At 37.1% G+C, this 20,450-nt stretch overlaps 1 protein-coding gene across 1 annotated transcript in view; it reads right to left on the reverse strand.

Annotated features, from left to right (window-relative positions):
- Positions 1–20,450, reverse strand: part of NCKAP1 (NCK associated protein 1) — a gene marked incomplete at its 5' end in the record, with an annotated part of 112,364 nt that overhangs the window by 76,631 nt on the left and 15,283 nt on the right. The window contains 7 exon segments of the mRNA XM_014586051.1: positions 907–1,063; positions 4,364–4,412; positions 5,510–5,647; positions 7,629–7,719; positions 7,800–7,942; positions 8,917–8,973; positions 9,152–9,244. Coding sequence (XP_014441537.1) covers positions 907–1,063; positions 4,364–4,412; positions 5,510–5,647; positions 7,629–7,719; positions 7,800–7,942; positions 8,917–8,973; positions 9,152–9,244 — 728 coding nt within the window.

Below are 20,450 nucleotides of genomic sequence, written 5' to 3' on the forward strand. Positions count from 1 at the left end.
AAGGAGGCAGACAGTGAAGGGACTGTAGCATGACCATGGCCTATGGGACGTGGGGTGCTTTTTTATTCCTTCACCCTTCTCTCCCATAAAGTATCTATGCCCTATGGAAAAACTGAAAACAAACAAAGAAAAAGGCATATCTGAATCTATTAGATTAATAAAATTGATTTTCATCAATCTAATGAAGTGTTTTGATTGCTTCCTAACTTTACAAATGCATTCTGTTCTAAAACAGCACTTCTAAAAGCTTCAAAACTCTAAAATCATACGGTGCGTTTACTGAGTCCTTGGAAAAAGTCATGACGTATTTCTGTTTTTCATGACTTTTCAGACAACCCAATAATAATATCTCTTGTGTAAATACATGTTTGATCTATATAAGAAGACATTTATCTTCCTTCTTATTTTTCTTTTAGGTTCGTTCCATAGGACATTATATACTCACCAGAGGAGAGAGACAGAGAGGGAAAGTAAGAAATCACCCTCTAGGGGGAATGGCACCCCACACTCCCTTCTTCTCCATTTTCCTCTTGGAATTTTGGAATCACATGCACACACACCTAGCACTGTTTTCAAGCCTTCAGGTTAGGGACTCGAACCATTATGAGCCATGTGGGAGTCCAGCACCTTATCCACCATGCCACCTGCTGGCCCCCATATCTTCTTAAAAACAAGTTCTGAAAGGACTCAAGGACTCTAGATTACTTTAATCTGTGACACTAACCTGTGAAAATATGACTACTACCACATCAAGATGATTGTTAACACCAACTTGCTGCAATCACAGTATAAAGGTATAGGCTGTTATCTTCCTTTCTGCATAATGTGATCCTTCTCTATTTCTAATGCCAGTGAAGATAATCCACTAACCACCTTCTCCAAAAAAGACAACCGAAAATGCCATACCCTCGTATGTTTACAAATAAGTCTTCTGCAGCTTTGTGAATGTGGAAAACTTCATCCCGAAAGAGAGAGAGGCAAGAGCTACTTTGAAGAGCTAGCTTCCAAAGGTTCAGTGCTGTAGCATCGGTATTTAAGATCCCATGGCACAAAATAAAGCCAACTTTAAATAAAGAGAAAAGCAAATACAAATGTAAAAGTACTCCAAAGTTAATTAAGTTCCTTGGGTTATACATAGCTTAAAAAAAAAAAAAAAAACAGAAAAACAGAAAAACAACCACAACCACTAAATTGAGGCTTTCAAGTAAGAGGTAAAAATAAATTCATGTATATGATGATAAAATTTTTCTTTTCCAATTACAAAATTTCTGAATTCTACAAAATCAGTATTTTGAACCCACACTGACCAAAATGGGAACAAGTGTCACTTCTAGATTATAAACAAATTCATTTTAATAAAAGGTATTTTAAAGAACATTTTTAATACACTTTAAACCCAAAATAAGAAATTAATAATTAAGACATAATAATCATTACAATTATTATAGTTGAAAAATAAAGTTTATCTACTTCTGTAAATCCCCAGAAGAAATCATAGGATAATAACAGCGTCTCACACTGCCACAGCAAATTATAGTTTACAAGTAAGTCTTTTCAAATATACTATCTCACATGATTATCCTGTGTATTAAACAAGATAAGTTTTCTTTCACAGCTAAAGAAGTAAAAGTTCAATGACTTACCATTAAAGAAAAAGAACAAGGACATAGCCCCAAGTATTTATCCCAAAGTCGAATATATTTTCTCTATATTAAGCTGTTCTCTATTACATGAATTCTAAGTATCTCGTTTACCTTTTGTTATCTAATCTGGAACTGCTAGGTTAAAGTGTCATTCTATACATGCTTGTTGATGTCTTGCCTAGCCCTCTATACTAGGCCATAATACATTTTCATTCATTCGATATTTAACTCAATGCCTAACATATACAAGATTCAATATTGGACCAGTTACACACCAGTACCGTTTTCAGTGAACTTTCCCTATAATTCTCAATAGTTACTCTTGTGGCCGGCAGGTGGCATGGTGATTAAGGGCACTGGACTCCCACATGGCCAACTGCAGTTCGAGTCCCGGGCCTGGCGGCTTGCTTTGTCATTTTCCTTCTGTCACTCTGTTCCTCTCTGGTCAAATTTAAATAAATAAATAATGTCAAATTTAAATAAATAAAATAATGCTAAAAAAAAAAGTTACTCCCACATTTAAAACTCAGGGATATGGGGCTGGCAGGTGGCATGGCAGGCACTGGACTCCCACATGGCTGACTACAGCTCAAGTCCTGGACCTGGTGGCTTGCCTTTTTTAAATTTTTTTTTTAATTTTATTTACATATACATATTTTTTAAATTTTGTTTGTTATTATCATAATCTTGTTTATATTACATTGAATCACATATATCTTTACAGTATATTACATTTCTTTTTTCAGAAAAAATGCCAATGCATATCAGTTAAGACAAAGACATTTTAATCCACATCATCATCAAATAGCTTTTCATCATTTTTTCCAGATTATTATTATTTTTCTCATTAGTTTTTTAAACATTCAATCACTATATATCATTTTGGTTGTAAAAATAATTAACACAACACGAAATACTACTCATACCAGTCCAGTTGAAAATACTACACATGTTGGGGCCAGCAGGTGGCGTGGTGATTAAGGGCGCTGGACTCGCACATGGCCAACCACAGTTCAAGTCCCAGACATGGCTGCTTGCTTTCTCACTTTCCCCCTCTCTCTCTCTCTCGCTCTGTTAATTTCTGGTCAAATTAAAATAAATAAATAAAGATAAATAAAATAATCCTTAAAAAAAAAAAGAAAAGAAAATACTATACATATTATCATCAACAGGTAATAAAACATTTCTGTGTCCCACTGTGTCATTCTCTCTCTGGTCAAATATGAAAGAAAAAAAAATACATTAAATTAATCTTATTTAAAACAAAAAACAAAAACAAAAAACCTTGGAGATCTTACTATAGATGGACTTACTACTCTAACACTTTTTTTTTTTCCAGGGTTTTGCAACTGTTGGAGAGATAGATAGAATGAGATGTAAAGTGAGAAATCACTCCCCCAGGGGAAATGGCCATGCTGCAATCCCTTCTCCTCCATTCTCCTGAGATTTTAAGCGTGCATGTACATGTGCTCAACAAGATTTTTAAGCCCGCAGGTCCAGGACTCGCAGTGGTCAGCCATGTGGGAGGCCAGCACCTTAACTACTATGCCATCAGCAGGACCAACTTTATCTTCCTTCATCTATTTAATTTTTTAAAATGTTTTTGCCACAGGGCATATACCCTCACCAAAGAGATATAGAGAGAGAGAGAGAAAGTGAATCACCATGGATTGGATGAACTACCAAACATAGTGAGTTACTGTAATATATGTACTTAGACAAAATAACCAAAAATCTTTTTTTGGAGAGGTTTTTGCTATAGGGCACATGCATTCACCAGAGAGAGAGAGAGAAAGCAAGAAATCACCCCCCAGGGGGAATGGCCACCCTGCAATCCCTTCTCCTCCATTCTCCTCTCGGGATCTTAGGCACACATGCACATGCACCTGATGTGAGTTTAAGCCGCCAGTTCCGGGACTTGAACCGTGTGGTCATGTATGCCCAAAATTCTGAGGAGAGAATGGAAGGGATGGCAGTATGGCCATTCCCACCGGGGGGTGATTTTCCACTTTCCCTCTCTCTCTCTCTCGCTTTGCTAATTTCTGGTCAAATTAAAAATAAATAAAGATAAATAAAATAATCCTAAAAAAAGAAAAGAAAATACTATATAATATAAATATATAAATATGTAAAATTAAACACAAAAATTTAATTTTGAAGGTTATGTTGAAATAATATAATGTGGTTGATGAACCCTAGAGCTCTCCTGGGTTCTTCCCTTGTCTTTGTTATTCACTACCTGTGTGGCTGCAGCTTTAGATTCCTCATCTATAAAACAGATTATCTACTTTTTTTTTTTTGGAGAGTTGTTTTTTTGTTTTGTTTTTTTTTGCTATAGGGCGCGTGCGCTCGCCAGACAGACAGAGAGAGACACAGAGACAGAAAGTGAGAAATCACCCCCAAGGGGGGATGGTCACGCTGCAATCCCTTCTCCTCCATTCTCCTCTCGGGATCTTGGGCACGCACGCAGGCCCATGCGCCCGGCGTGAGTTCTAAGCCACCGGGTCCAGGACGCGAACCGTGGTCGACTACGTGGGAGTCCAGCAACACAGCCATTACGCTAACTGCTGGTTCCCCAGATTATCTACTTTAATAGGTATTACAGTTCAGGGCTTAGCACAGTGCTAAGCACAAGGTAAGATTTGTTATATGTTACCTGTTATTTTTCTCTAAAATTTAAAGTCTGAGGAGTAATCACAAAACTAACTGATTTTACTTACAGATAATCCATTTTTCCATTGCATCCAAAGAGAGATATTCACAAGGCATCTTAAAAAGAGAATATACATACTTGTGGTTAAAAGAAAATTCTACAAAATATTTCATATTGAGCTACTCTCTTCTTCCTGAGAATTATTACCTGGCCTAAATATTGCAATGAATTTTAAAAGCTGGATAAAAGTTTTATATTCTACATTTAAACTTGTAGTCAGTAAAGGACAGTACGAGCTCCTGGGTCCCTTTCACATCTGCACACCCTCACACCTTTGTTTAAAAAATACTGTTCCTTGGAGGCCAGCAGATGGTATAGTGGTTACGCCACTGGACACTCACATGGCTGACCACAATTCAAGTCCTAGATCTGGTGACTTGAAAATCACACTAGGTGCATGTGCATGCATGCCCAAGATCCCATGAAGAGAATGGAGGAGAAAGGACTGTGGCATAACCAACCACCCCTTGCGGGTGACTTCTCACCTTCCCACTCACTATCCCTAATCTCTCTCTTCGGCAAGTGCACACATCCTAAGGCAGAAACTTCTTTAAAAAGAAAAGTGTATAGATAGATAAACACTGTTGCTTAAAATAGAAAATAAAAATACTCTTGCCAACGTTTCAATTCTCCATACTATTTCAGAGTTCACAGTATTCCAAAAGATAAAATTATAGTCAAGTTCAAAGAGGTTCATGTGTGTATATGGATTACTGCCTCACCAAAATCAATAATTATGAGTGTGTATTCACTATATGCATAGTTATCTATGATCCTATATACAAAGGAAAAAATAAAGAAAAAAAGAAGTAAAAATTGTTATAACAGTTTTTTCTAATTGGTAAGATTTGAGGTAATTCTGCTTTCTGTTTCCTACTTTTCTACAATTTCAAATTTTCTATGATGATAGGACAAAGCAAACTTAAACAGTAAAGGAAAAAACACTCATAGTATGAACAATTTTAATATCAGTTTTTGTTGAGAATCTAGAAATTAAAAAACTAAACAGTGTGACTTAAGTATTGAGCATATTATAATAAGCTTAACTGAGAGGCTAATGTAAATTAGAAAATAAGATTATAACAGCACTGCTTAACTAATAGTTTTAAAAAATTACTCTATTTTCATTTAAAAGAGAAAAATAGAAACATACGGTATCAGACTGTGCAGGATTAAGCATTGTACTGGGTGCACTAATGAGACTCAATAACTGGGCATTTCTCCACTGGTCAGCTGAAAGATTCCTTCGAGGATACACCATCTGAAGAGAAATTAGTGCATCTGAAAGAGACTAATTGAAATAGAAAGAAGAAAGCTGAGGAATAAAAATGACTTTTCCCCTTTTCTATGTAAATTCCAGCTATAATTGTTGTGCATTTCTAACCATACAATTATAAAACCACAGAACTTAATTGCACCCATTCTCTCTGTAATATCTGAGTTGGTTTATATCTCCCCTCCTCTATATTTTTAAAATTCTATAAAATTGGGACCAGCAGTTGGCGTAATGGCAATTTCGCTGAATTCTCACGTAGTCGACCGTGGTTCGCATCCAGATCCAGTGGCTTAAACTCAAGCCAGGCGCGTGAGCATGCGTGCCCAAGATCCTGAGAGGAGAAGAGATTAGAGCCTGGCCATCCCCCAGAGGGGTGATTTCTCACTTTCTGTCTCTCTGTCTTTCTGGTGAGTGCATGTGCCCTATAGCAAAAACTCCTCCAAAATAAATAAATAAATAAATTCTGTAAAAGCTACACAGATTCTGCATTCCTGGGTAAGAGCATAGCTCAGGAAATCATATTACTGTCTTAAAGGTGAAAATGTGGGACAATCTTGGGATCTGTTTTCAAAAGGGAAAAATTCTAATATCCCGCCTAAGTTTCAGTTCCAGTTTTGTTACTAGTGATGCCAAATGGCTTACCTTGTCATGATACTTCTTCAACCCTCAGTTCTCATCTATAAACAAGAGGTTGCTTGGTGTTATAGTTGGGATCATAGTTTATCCTCCAAAGTTTCATGTTTTGGAATTTGATCTTAGAAGATGGTATAAGTGTATGTCCCCAGGAATTCATGTGATGGTAATTGACTGTGTTGTACAGATATTAGGTGAAGATAACTCTTTCATGTTATCATGTGATAATGTCATTAGAAGACTGCTATCATTTAGTTAATGGCAGGTATATAAGCACAGAGAATGAGACCAAAGGACGAGAAAGCCACTGGAACAATGCTCTGTTCTGCAGTAAGTTCTGCCTTCCACCATTCTGTGACGCCCTTTGACTTTCTAGTTGGCAGAATTATGAGTTATCAAACCCTTTTGTTATAATTCACCCAGCCTTGAGTATTTTTGTTACAGTGTGATAAAGACTAAGACAGATGAGATAGCCAAAAATGTCCTTGAAGGAGGGCCAGCAGGTGGCATGATGGTTAAGGCACTGAATCCCACATGGCCACTATGTGGATCAAGTCTTCAACCCAGAAGCTTGAGAAATAACAGGGACACATATGCTTGTAAGCCCACAATCCCAAGAGGACAGTGGAGAAGAGATTGTGGTGTGGCCATTCTAGCTGGGGTGTGATTTTTCTTTCTTTCTTCCTACCTCCAACAAGCATATACACCCTATAGCAAAAGACTAAAATTTCTTTGAAGTGCTTAGAAACTACAGTTCTGTGAATAAGTCCTACTACAAAGAAGCCATAATGGTAAGACTCCTTACAACCAGACTGATTTCATTAAAACTTTTAGTACATCTTAAGATATTTCAAATTATTTCCATGAAATTATTATTTTTTTCTCATTAAGAGACTATAATATAGTAATACAGCTAAACTTTATCAAATACTATGTATGTATACTTTTATGAAGAAACGCATTTAATTCTTTAACGACTATATGAGATTACTCCATTTTTACAGATAAGAAAATTGAAATACAGTAAAGTTGGTAAGTGATTTGCCCAGCTTTACAGTTAGTAACTGGCAGAGTTAGGATTGGAACCAGGCAGACTGATATGAGAGTAAACATTCTTAAATATTATACCACACACTATACTACCTCTACATACTGCAGTGAATCTAAAAACTAATGAATTAATATATTCTGGAACCTACATACTATTCTGAGTTCTAACTAAATAGTTTTTTGGTCCACAGTGAGACAAAAATCATATACTGCTATTATTTCCACCCCATTCCTAAAAAGTTTATCACTTTATCTAACTATTTTTAAACCATCTCATATGGGTGGCATAGCAAATCTAAAACCCAGCTCTTACCTTGCTGTGGGGTACAAATTCTTCCATCATCTTCTTTAAAGGATTTTCATAATCTACAATCATCTGGCCAAGGCGTGGGTATTCTCGATCACTTAAAATAGACATATCAAATTTCAATGAGGTGTAAGCCACCAAATTAAGAATGTAAGATTTGTATAATGTAAGTCTAACCTTGCTCCATGGGTCATTTCATGAGCATAGTTGTATAATCCAATGATTGCCTTCCTTTCTTCAATTCGAGATAGCAGTATCATTAGTGTTGTATAGGTTATGATCAAATCTAAATAGTTCTTTGTTAAATCAAAATTTACAGTCTGAAAGGAAAAAGCATGAAAGTCAACTCCTTAGCTCTCAAACTTTTAAATATACACAAACACAAATATTCACAGGAGGTAGAAAGATTCAATCAAGAAATGTGCTACAATTTGAATATGTCCCCCCAAAATTCATGTGTTCAAGCAATTATAAGAGAGTTCAGAGGGTGAAAACTTAATCTGATTATGGTGACTGAAGGATGGGGCATTTGGGAGGAGGTTGGTGATTGGAGAGTACTTGGGGTGGAATCTCCACGATTGAGTTCTAGTGTGTAGATTTAAAAAAGGAAACGAGGCAGGCAGAGGCCACATGGACACAGACCATGCTCTGCTCTGGTTAAGAGCCTTCCCTCTGCCATGTTGGAGCCTCATCACAAGTTGGATCCTGGACCTCTAAACTGTGAGCTTAAATCTACATTTCTTTATGAAATCACTCCATCTTAGGTATTTCTCATAGCAATGCAATGTGGACTATGACAGCATACTTCTAAAGAGAAAAATAAGATCTACTTTTTAAAAAATTAAGAATTATTTTACTGAACTTCACTCTTATTTATTTGTTTGTTGTTTATTTTAATTTGACCAGAGAGTGATAAAGTGAAAAGGCAAGCCACCAGGTCTGGGACTTGAACCAGGGTTGGCCATGTGGAAGTCCAACATTCTTAACTACCATGCCTCCTGCTGGCCCCAATATCCACCAAATTTTTAAAAATTTACTCTACTAAAATAAAATACTAAAATTAACAACTACTTCCCAATAATACATGACTTAAACTCAAGGATTAGCAAATAAACACACACAATAGAAACTGTAGTTTAATTCCTTATTTTTTAAAAAGCTACAAAATAAGACAAATTAGTCATCCTAAAACTTTATATATGCTAGCTACATAAACTTTCTCAAAATTAAAGCAATCAGTCCCCTAAGTCCTAGAAATAGGAGAATTGGGAAGTTTTCTGAAAATGATACTTACAATGTCAAAGAAGACTTGGCAAACATCAATAGTATTCAGCAACTCACAAACATGATCCTGAAGAAAAAAGCTTATTTTAATCTTTTACCTGTGTAGATAACTTTAAATTCAGAAAATACAAAATGTATTTTAAATTTCAGTTTGGGAAGAATTCTAATTTTATTACTTACAAGTGACAACGTAATTTATATAATTAACAAATACGCAATTTAATAAACTATATTAAAATACATACCTTAAATTCCATTACATCTACAAATGTGAAGTAATATAATGCCAGATTCTTAAGAATCTCTGATTTTTCCTTCTGTAGCTGTGCAAGCTGTTGCTGTAAAAACAAAATTAGAATGTAGTATTCACAGAGAACAAAAGCATTAAATTTTACTACAAACTATCTTCTCTTATCATTGCTATATGGAAGCGCAAGTTTTTAGAACAATATTTCTAGATGATTAAGGCTTTTTAAAACCAAAGTACTTGAGCCAGCAACTGCTAACAGTGATCAGCCACTGACAGTGTGAGGCTATAAAACGAAACAAAGCAGATTAGTACCAAATTGTACTACTACTACGGAAAAGTGGAAAATGTTAGGAAAAAACTATCAAATGAACTCTTAAAAAATTAAAAATAAGTCATGAACATGATATCATGATCACATTACTAGAAGTAAGAGAAAAGGAGGTGAAAAACATTACAACTTATACTACAAAAAACAATATGCTATATAAATTTGAACTTACCAAACAGAACATCCAGGCAAAGCCACGTTACGCATGCAAAATAAAATGCAGATACAAACATAAAATACAGTAACGGTTCCCTGACCAGATCCACAAACACAATATATTAAACAAAAGCAAAAACCACAACAACAAAAAAGAAATGAGAAAGAAGCAAAACTAGAGTTAAGACATGAAAGAGAAAATGTGAAAGATGAATATTACATCAATCAAATGTATTTTAAAATTTACAAAAGTCCTAATCTTTCTTTTTAAATCAACTATTAGTATAGTTTCTGAAAGAATCTAGTCATATTTGCTGTCCTGTACCATAAAACTGCCAAAATTCCCATAAATCGAGAACCTTGACATATAGAGTGCCGTCTATTGAGTAGTAATAGTTTTCATCACATGAACTTGTTAGAAAAGCAGAATCTCAGGCCGCCTTGGAGCTAATGAATCAAAATTTGCCTTTAAAAACAAGATACTCTAGAGATCTAAAGACACATCAACTATCTAAGAAGCACTTGTACAGCAGGAGAAAAGTAGAAAATATCAGACAGTGGTTCAGAGTATCAAACTTACTACACAATTTTGAGGCCTTCATGTAATTCTTATTCATACTTACACAGAAAGGTTAGGAGAGAGATGTCGCCGTACATAATCACACAAAATCATTACTTCAAAAAATTTACAACAGTGAGACTAACCAGGAGACAGTTCAAAAAAACACAAACTTACAAAAAGCCAACCTAAAACAGCAAGCACAGCAGTCTGGTAGATCCAACTACTACTGGGTGAACTACATTAAATATAGCAGTCTCTAATTATGCTTGGAAAACATTCATAAATGAACTATCTCAAAACCCCCTGCATGTCATAGAAATTAGGGTAAATACTTGTAGAGACATGTAACTGTTTTTAGTTTCAGCTATGAGAGTAGCAAACTCTATTTTGTGTAACATACCTATTTCAAAGCAATTCCATGTCTACATGCACATTTTTTAATCATCACTACTCCAACATCAAGTAAACATTTGTTTTTAAAATTATCCTATTCCCTCAAATTACACTGTCTATTCTGCTTGACAGCAGTAAACATTTATGACTGATGTCTTAGTCCTTGTTTTCATTAATTTAAATTTGAATTCCAATATGCAACAACAGATCAAAAAAGATTTATAATAAGATATGAAGAGTATAATTTGGTTGCTAGTGGATTTAAAAATTCCAACTTACTTCAGCTGCCATAGGGTAATTACTAATAGTGCTCTCTTTCAACTTCAGTAACCTAGTTAAGACACTGAATGACATGTTAAACATCTTATTATGGGCCTTAATGATCTTGTATTATATAGAGTCTAATACCCATGGAATTTTTAAAAAACTTTTTTAAAAAGTTTAAAATAATTTTATTTAAACTTTTTAAAATAATGTATTACCATAATTATTTGTTTATTTTGCTATAAGGCACGTGTGCTCACAAGAGAAGGAGAGAGGAAAAGTGAGAAAGCAAGCCACCAAGTCCAGGACTCAAACCGCAGTGGGCTATGTGGAGTCCATGCCCTGACCACTATGCCACCTGCTGGCACTAAAAACCTGCAAGTAATACAACTAGTTAATGGAAGGGCTACAGCTGAAAAAAAAACTTGTCTCCTTCTAAAAAAAGTGTTGTTCTGGGACCAGCAGATGGTATAATGGTTACATCACTGGACTTTCATGCAGTTGATCACAGTTCAAGTATCAGACCCTGCAGTTTAAAACTCGTACTAGTCGTGTATACATGCATGCCCAAAATCCCAAGAGGAGAATGGAGGAGGAGGGGGGTGATTTTTCGCTTTCTGTCTCTTTGTCTCTCCGGCGAGTACACGTGCCCTATAGGAAAATCACTCAAAGAAAAGAAAAAGTGTTCTTTCTACCATTCTATATGACCATCATCTCCCTTTTTAATAACACAATCTCATTAGTCTAAATTTCTCAGTCAACTTCACAGTAACCATATGTGACTAGATGGTACATTTACTGACAATTACTAAATGTCTGAATTCAAAACAATTAGTTAAGCTTCAAGGCTCTACAAGCTAACCCTAATATACCTTTCCTATCTAGATTTCCCCACTAACTACTTAAGGCACTATACACAGTAAACAAAACAAACTATTCACTATTTTTAATATAAACCTTATTTATGCCTTATCACTTCCTCTTTTTGGATGACAAAATTCCCACCATTTACACATGTCCAAATCCCACAACCTCTCAAACCACTCAGTTTAAATGCTAACCTCATATTTTTTTCTTTTAATTTTTTGCCACAGGGCACATGGGCTCACTGGAGAGAGAGAGACAGAGAGAAAGGGAAAGTGAGAAATCATCTCTTGGGGGGATGGCCACGTTAAAATCCCTTCTCCTCCTTTAGGGACTTTGGGCACACACACACGCGCCTGGTATGGTTTTTAAGCCTCTGGGCCCAGGACTCAAACTGTGGCCTAACCACCACACCACCTGCTGGTCCCTTCTAAGAACTTTTTGAAGTACCCTTTCATGCTTTGATTCTACTCACTTTTGTATACCCTTGTGATTTCTCTAGAGTTTATTCATTGTATGCCTTTCATTTGCTTGATTGCTTTATTAAAATATTCTAAATTTTGGCTTCTCAAGCACCTTAATGACTATAACTCCTGCTGCCCCCCACAATCTCATTTTTAAAAACCATGCGTGACTACATTTCTTCCCTGAAAAAACAATACCATTCTCCTTTAAGTGTGTATAATTTCTAATAGCAGCTGCCACTTTGCACCTTGTATCATACCTATCTCTATTAAGACAATGTACTAACCTCAAGTTTTTTATCTACCCCATTCACATCATACTACTTGGCATATTAGAAAAGTATCTAATATGGGACAACCTCTTGGCCTAGTGGTTAGGAGTCAGATTCCTCATGACTGACCACGTGGTTCAAATCCCAGACCAACAGCTTGAAAAACACATCAAGTATATGTGCATGCACGCAAAAGTCCTGAGAGAAAAGAGAGATAGAAAAGGTGATGTTATGTTGGAGAAAGGATTGCGATGTGAACACACTCCACTGGGGACTGCTTTCTCTCTTTTCTTTTCCAACTCTGTCTGTCTCTGATGAGCACATGTGCCCTCTGGCAAAAAAAATTTTTTTGGTAAAGTATCCAATATAAGCATCTATTAGATAAGAGATTATAATGATAAACCTAAAGGAACTTTACATGCCAGTGCCAGATGATAATGTACATGAGAATATCTATCAGTGTTTATCACCCAGAAGCTATGCAGTAAATATCAGAAGAATAACATGGCTCACAGGACAAAAACAAACTTTTTAAGTAATTCCAATAATACTCAACAATATTTCTAATGAAAGCAGGTATTTACTGAGCATACATAGTATGTCAGGCACTGTCCCAGCATTCTATGCAGTTACAATCACGTTCCACGTTTTAGCGAAAATCTCATAGAGGCCTATATGAAAGAGGTCAATTATAACACCAAAAAATAAGTATTCTCAACTCCCAGGTTTTAGCTACAAAATTGCTATATTTTAGCTCTTAAATTGAAGGAGAATAGATGATAATACCAGGGAGTATTAATTTTAGTTTTAACATCCATAAGGCTCTCCCCTATTTTTTTTAAGAATTATTTAACTTTATTGACCTATTTTATTTATTTATTTTTTAATTTGACTAGAGAGGGACAGAGTAAGAGAGCGACGGAAAGTTGAGAAAGCAAGTCCCCAGGTCCAGGTCTCAAACCATAGTCAGCCATATGGGAGTCCAGTGCCCTTAACCACTACGCCACCTCCCCCCCCCTTCCTCTTTAAAGTTTATTCTGTTAGAGAGGAACAGAAAGAACATCTCCACAACAAAGTCTCATGTCACATTCCTCCCTGTAGTCTTCAGAGCTAGCCACAATCACAAGAATGTGCTGAGCAGGTACAAGTCAACAGCGAACCAAATCCCAGTCTCCCAAACGGCTCCAGGATCACAGAACAGCTCACTACCACGAACAACTTCAGCCAGCTTTCTTAATTCAGTATCATATTGTTTAATACTAAATGAAAAGCATAAAATGGCTTAAGAAGTCAGGTCAGTTGCAACTTGTTTGCTATTACATGACAAAAAATTAGGAAAGTACTATTTTGAGAAAAATTCATGCTATTCGCTAATTTTTTAAAGTTTTTTCCAAAGAATTATCTTATTTATTATTATTATTTGATTTGACCAGAAAGAGACACACAGAGAGAGGGAAAATGAGAAAGCAAGCTGCCAGGTCCAGGACTCAACACCACAGTTGACCATGTAAGAGTCCAGCACCTTAACCACTACACTACCTGCCAGTCACTTTTAAAGCTTATTAACGTTAACACAAGTGAATGTTTTAGCAAAATATGCGTATAATGCTTTTATTAAAATTTCTAGGCATGGAACCAGGCAGTAGTACAACACGAATGTAACTGCCCCCACATGGAACAGGTCCTGGGTTTGTGTCCAGGGGCTTCTCTTTGCATGTAGAGAGCATGTGCATGTGCCCACAATCCAGGCTGGCTGAGAACAAGGGATGTTCACTACATGAGGACCCCTTTGAAGGTGCCTGTCCCTGTCTCTTTCTCTCTCTCGCAGAATAAATGTTAAAAAATAATTCTAGCTATGGATCATTATTCTTTCTTTTTTTCCTAATTGCCACAGGATGCATGTGCTTGCCAGAGAGAGAAAGGGAGAAGGAGAGTGTATCCTTGGTGCACTGGTCAGACAGCAATCCCTTCTACTCTATTTCTCCCTCTTGTTAGGATTTGGGGCACACGCACAAACGAGCCCACAGTGTTTTACAAGTCTCCAGGGCCAGTATTCGAACTGCAGTCAGCCATGTGAGATCTGGCTCCTTTTACCACTAGACTACTGGTCTGTCCTCTTTATTCCTAATAGTCAAGTAAAACGTATTGAAACTGAAAATAAGAAAAAGAAAGACATGCAAAGAGTGTACTTCTGCAGTGAAAAATCTTTAATTAAGAAGCATTTTCTACACAAGTACCTAAAAAACTGAAATGTAGTATTTAATAGTTTCCATTTTCAAACATAAAGCACTGACAAATTACCATAGGGAATCAATGGCCAACAGAGCTAACCCCCTGATTTTCTTTTCTTATTAGTTAAGAATTTATTTTATTGTTAATATTTTTTAAAATTTGCCTTTGGGCATATGCACTCATCAGAGGCGGTGAGGGTGAGAAAGCAAGTCTCTAGGTCCAAGAGTCCAGTGCCTTACCCAACATACCGTCTATTGGCCTCACCCATTGATTTTCAATAAAGAGAAATGTAGCTAATTTTTTTTTTTTTTTGAGAGATTTTTGCTATAGGGCACATGCGCTCGCCAGAAAGACAGAAAGAGACAGAGAGACAGAAAGTGAGAAATCAATCCCCGGGGGGATGGACACACTGCAATCCCTCCTCCTTAATCTCCTCTTGGGATCTTGGGCATACACACACACGTGCCCAGCATGAGTTTAAGCCACCAGGTCCGGAGCTCGAACCACCATGGACTACATGGGAGTCCAGTGACGTAGCCATTATGCCATCTGCTGGCTCCCTAAATTTTTTTTATTACCTATTTTAACTACTACCATCTTCCATTATTGAAACTGCTTATACATATTAAATTCTTTTTCTTGACCTAAATTTTACTAGGATTTTGTTCCTCTTAAAAAAATAACCAAAATACCTGAGACCAGCAGATGGTTTAATAGTTATATCACTGGACTCCCACGTAGTCAACCACAGTTTGAGTCCCAGACCTGGTGGCTTAAAACTCACACCAGGCACATGTGTGTGCATGCCCAAAATCCAGAGAGGAGAATGGAGGAGAAGGGACTACAGCATGGACATCCGCTTGGAGGGATAACTTCTTTCTTTCTGTCTCTCTGTCTCTGGTGAGCACACAAGTCCTGTAACAAAAATCTCCATTAAAGAAAAACAAAACAACAATAATTTTTAAAAAATACAAAAGTCTGATTTCAGGGAAAGCTTTAATTTCTTCATATAATAGTCTAAACCAGGCTTTTTAAAATAAGAAAGCATTGAGACCAGCAGATGGTATAATGGTTATGGCGCTGGACTCCCACAGTCTACCATGGTATCTTATAAATAAAAAGTTATCTTGGGACCAGCATTTAGCGTAACAGCTATGTCACTGAACTCCCATGTAGCTGACTACAGTTCAAGTCCCAGACCCGGTGGCTTAAACTCACGCTGGGCGCGTGGTATGTGTGTGCCCAAGATCCCAAGAGGAGAATGGAGTAGAAGGGATTGCAGTGTGGCCATATCCCCTGGGGGGGGGGGGGGTTTCTCACCTCTGTCTTTCTGGAAAGCACACGCGCCCTATAGCAAAAACCTCTCCAAAAAAAAAAGTTATCTTATAAATAAAAAAGTATCTTATAAAATAATTTAATCCTATTTTTAAAATCACTCTTACAAAAAAATACGAAGTCCTTACCAGAGCATCAGAATCAAGTCTACACTGGAGCCCCCGCCTATCTCAAAGATCCCATCTCCTTTCAGATTTTCCATAATCATTCTGTACTTACTGGTATGTCTACTGTGTTCATTAAGTGTGCCAAGCTGTTTCCACCTCAGAGCCTTTGCACTTCCTCTATCTCATGTCTAGGATGCTCCTGACCACCTAGCATAGCTTCGTATTTCACCTCACGTCTCTTCACACTTTCTTCACGAAGGCCATTGCTAACAATTCAATACCTAAAGTAATTTCCTCACCTTTATTTTTAATTCCTCATCCTGCTTTCTAGTTTTTCCTACCACTTATCTCCAAATCAAAGCACATGTTTTTCACTCAGTTGTTTACTGTCTAACATCTCCCCTCGAATTTAAAATTCCTTGAGGGCAAGAAGTCTGTATTACTTCCTGCTGTATCTCCAGCATCTAGAATACTGGGATACAGAAGGTGCACTATAAACCAATAACAAATAAATGATCCTCACGTTTCCCACCATAATAGTCATGAAGGGAGCTCTTAACTTTAAAATTTAATTGCTAATTATAAATAGATTTGAAATCAGAAATAAAGTTAAGCCTCAAATGAGTTTCTGCATCCTAACATAAACTGTGTTTTAAAAATCCCTTGAATATAGAACCCAGAATTGGGCAAAATATTTCATTATGTCCCTCCAATGTAGGAAAGCATAAAAGAAATGAGAAGCAACCAAAGACAAAGATACATGCATATCAAATATAAACAAATCTCTTAAGATTATCTGAAAAATCCAAAAGAGCACAAATGCTAATCATTTTTAAGGTGATAAGGATTTTGGGGTTTTTATTTTATATATTTATTTATCTATCTATGTATTTGTGTTTTTATTATTTTTTTTTAGAGATTTTTGCTACAGGGCATGTGTGCCCGCCAGACAGAGACAGAAAGACAGAAGGCAAGAAATCAGCCCCTCCCCCAGGGGAGTGTGTGGGGGGGGGGAGGCCATGCCACAATCCCTTTTCCTCCATTATCCTCTTGGGATCTTGGGCACACACGCACCCGGCTTTAGTTTTAAGCCACCAGGTCCGGGACTCAAACCGCAGTTGACTACATGGGTGTCCAGTGACATAGCTATTACAACAACTGCTGATCCCTGTTTATGATGATTTTCAGGCTGTCAGGTCTGGGACTCAAACTGTGATTGGCCATATGGGAATCTAGAGCCTTAACTACCACACCACCAGCTGGGCTCACATCAGTTATATTTTAAAAGAATCATACAATCATAGGATGCTTCTTTTATCATATACAAAATGATTCTATCAGCAGTAAATATTTCAGAAATGGCACTTTTTAAAAAAAGAATTATGTATTTTATTTAATTTTACTTGTTATTATCTTTTACTTTTACCAGAGAGAGAGAGAAAGAAATGGAGAGTGAAAAAGCAAGCCACCAGCTCTGGGACTCAAACCACAGTTGGCCCTGAGGGCATCCAGCACCTTAACCACCATGCCACCTGCTAGTCCAAAGAAATACACTTTCCTTTTTCCTTTTTTGTCCAAATACATATGCACAAGAGAAGGAGAAAAACAGAGGGAAGAGAAAGAGAAAAACAGAGGGGAGAGAAAGAGAGACGCACCCTCCATAGGGCTCAGTCATGCCAATCTCCTTCCTTCAGTCCTCTAGCCCACTAGGATCCTGAACACAAGCACACAGGCCTGGAATGTCTTCAGGTCCCCAGCACCACAGAACAGAACTGCAGTGAGCATGAAGCTTTCAGCTCCCATAGGCTACCTACCAACTGTGCCACAGAGGCTGGGTCTAAACATGCATTTTTCTGAGCAAATGATAATATATTCTAGAGAAAGTTATTACTAGACTAGTAAATAAGCACTGTTTCAGATGTGTCACTAGTTTAAGATTCATAAGTACTTTGAGGGTGTTTTTTTTTAATTTACCATTTTACCATTTTTTTAAGTGTGTTGTTTGTTGCTGAGTACATTCAAATTGTTTTGCATCATTACCAACACCCACCTTCAGAGCTTTTTACCATCTTCCCGATCAAGGTACATTTTTATCTTCATTTTTCAGATATAGAGACAGACTAGGAAAAGGTAATATGCCCACCCAAGTCTATCAAATTTCAAAGCTCAAAACACTTTTCAATATACATCCATATTCAAATTTTCATACAATGACGCAAAGGAACAAGAACAGAAAAATGTTTATATTTAATTGTAGCCTAATAAATCACACAAACTGAGACTTTTAAGAACTTGCCTACCTCAATCCCTTTATTTTATATATCATTTTCCCAAGTATATATTGCTAGTCAAGTTTAATTCTGAAATTTAAAAAAAAAATTATACTGTAAAGAACTGAAAGGTAAGAAGAAAGAAAGGAGGAGGAAGGAAAAGAAAGACATATAGAAAGACAAACAGATTGAGTCTGTGACTCTTTGCTATAGGACTACTACCTCTCCCATTGAAGAGTTATAGTCCAGGGCCTGCTGGTGGCATGGTGGTTAAGGCACTGAATCCCACATGGCTGACTAACCAGTTCAAGTCCTGAATCAGACGGCCTGAAAAATACTCCAGGCATATGTGCTTGCATGCTCAAAATCCCAAAAGGGGAATGGAGGCGCCAGGAATTATAGCATGGGCCATCTCCCCTGGGGGTGATTTCTCACTTTCTCTCTCTCTATAACAACCACATGCACCCTATAGCAAAATGACTAAAAATAGTTGTCTATTTTCCCTCCACTTTCAATCTTATCTGGCCTTATCACTTACTTTACTAGAAAGCAACATAAGTGATATAAGTCACTTTTAAGTCAAGAGTTTAAACCTAAGATACCTTTCAGCCTCTGATTTTGCTCTTTTAGAACACAGCCCTGAAGTGCCCCGTGAAGAAGCCTGAGATATCACGGCACAGAGAGCAAGGCTCTGCATCACTGTTGCCATGGCTGGGCCCATCCCCCAGCAGACCTGTAACCTAGAGCTGTAGAGCCAGGACAGAAACTGCTCAGTTAACCCATAGAATCAAAAAATCACAAGTTACGGTTATTTTTATTTATTTTTTTTTTGAGAGGTTTTTGCTAACGGGCGCATACACTCGCCAAACAGACAGACAGCGAGAAATCATCCCCCAGGGGGGATGGCCATGCCGCAATCCCTTCTTCTCCATTCTCCTCTCGGAATCCTGGGCACGCACACACACGTGCCTGGCATGAGTTTTAAGCCACCGGGTCTGGGATGCAAACTGTGGTGGACTACATGGGAGTCCAGCGACATAGCCATTACGCCAACTGCTGGTCCCAAGTTACGTTATTTAACTCACTAAGTTTGGAAGTAGTATGCTATGCAGGAATAGGTAACTAAAACAAGTAATACAAATTAAAGGAACCTGTTTCACTACCTAAAACATAGTGTTTGCCTCAGCTAAAAATCTTGGAAATTTAAGAATCTATTACAAAATAGTCAAATTAAAGCAAACTGATAAAATTAATTTTGTTAACATTACTAAAAATTCACTACATATATGTCCTGGTGTTATGAGGTTGATCAGGTTTAACATTTTGTGTGCAAGCTTTGCAATGATAATATAACTTACCTCATCTAATGGCACTATTTTTTCCATTACAAATAGAAATACAAATAAGCTAAAGCTTTTACATCTGATTTTAATATTTTTAAATATTTTTTCCCCATAAGCAAGAAGTGGCACAGAGGGTGGAGAAGAGAGAGAAAGCATATCCAGCTTTAACCACCCCCAGATTATCAGCACATGCATTCTTGGCATACTCAGTGAGGTCTTCAAGCATGAACGCAGAATTTTTCCAGGTAGGTCAATTTTGCAAAGTATTACATTAGTGGGACCAGCAGTTAACGTAATGGCTATGTTGCTGGACTCCCATGTAGTCGACCGTGGTTCGCGTCCCAGACCCGGTGGCTTAAAACTCACGCTGGGTGTGTGTGTGTGTGTGTGCATGCCCAAGATCCCAAGAGGAGAATGGAGGAGAAGGGACTGCGGCGTGGCCATCCCCCCAGGGGGGTGATTTCTCGCTTTCTGTCTCTATGTCTCTGTCTGTCTGTCTGGCGAGCGCACGCGCCCTATAGCAAAAAATAAAAATAAATAAATAAGTATTACAGTAGCACTGCACCACTATGCGACCCCTCAATTTTAATAATTTAAAAATATTTTTCTATGTGATTACCGTATATTTAAAACCTGAGAACACCAGACATGAATCAGACTTGTCTTACTGGTTAGCTGTCATGAGTATCAATAATTATACTAAG

This window comes from Tupaia chinensis, unplaced genomic scaffold, assembly GCF_000334495.1.
Source record: "Tupaia chinensis unplaced genomic scaffold, TupChi_1.0 Scaffold000111_1, whole genome shotgun sequence".
Taxonomy (NCBI): domain Eukaryota; kingdom Metazoa; phylum Chordata; class Mammalia; order Scandentia; family Tupaiidae; genus Tupaia; species Tupaia belangeri.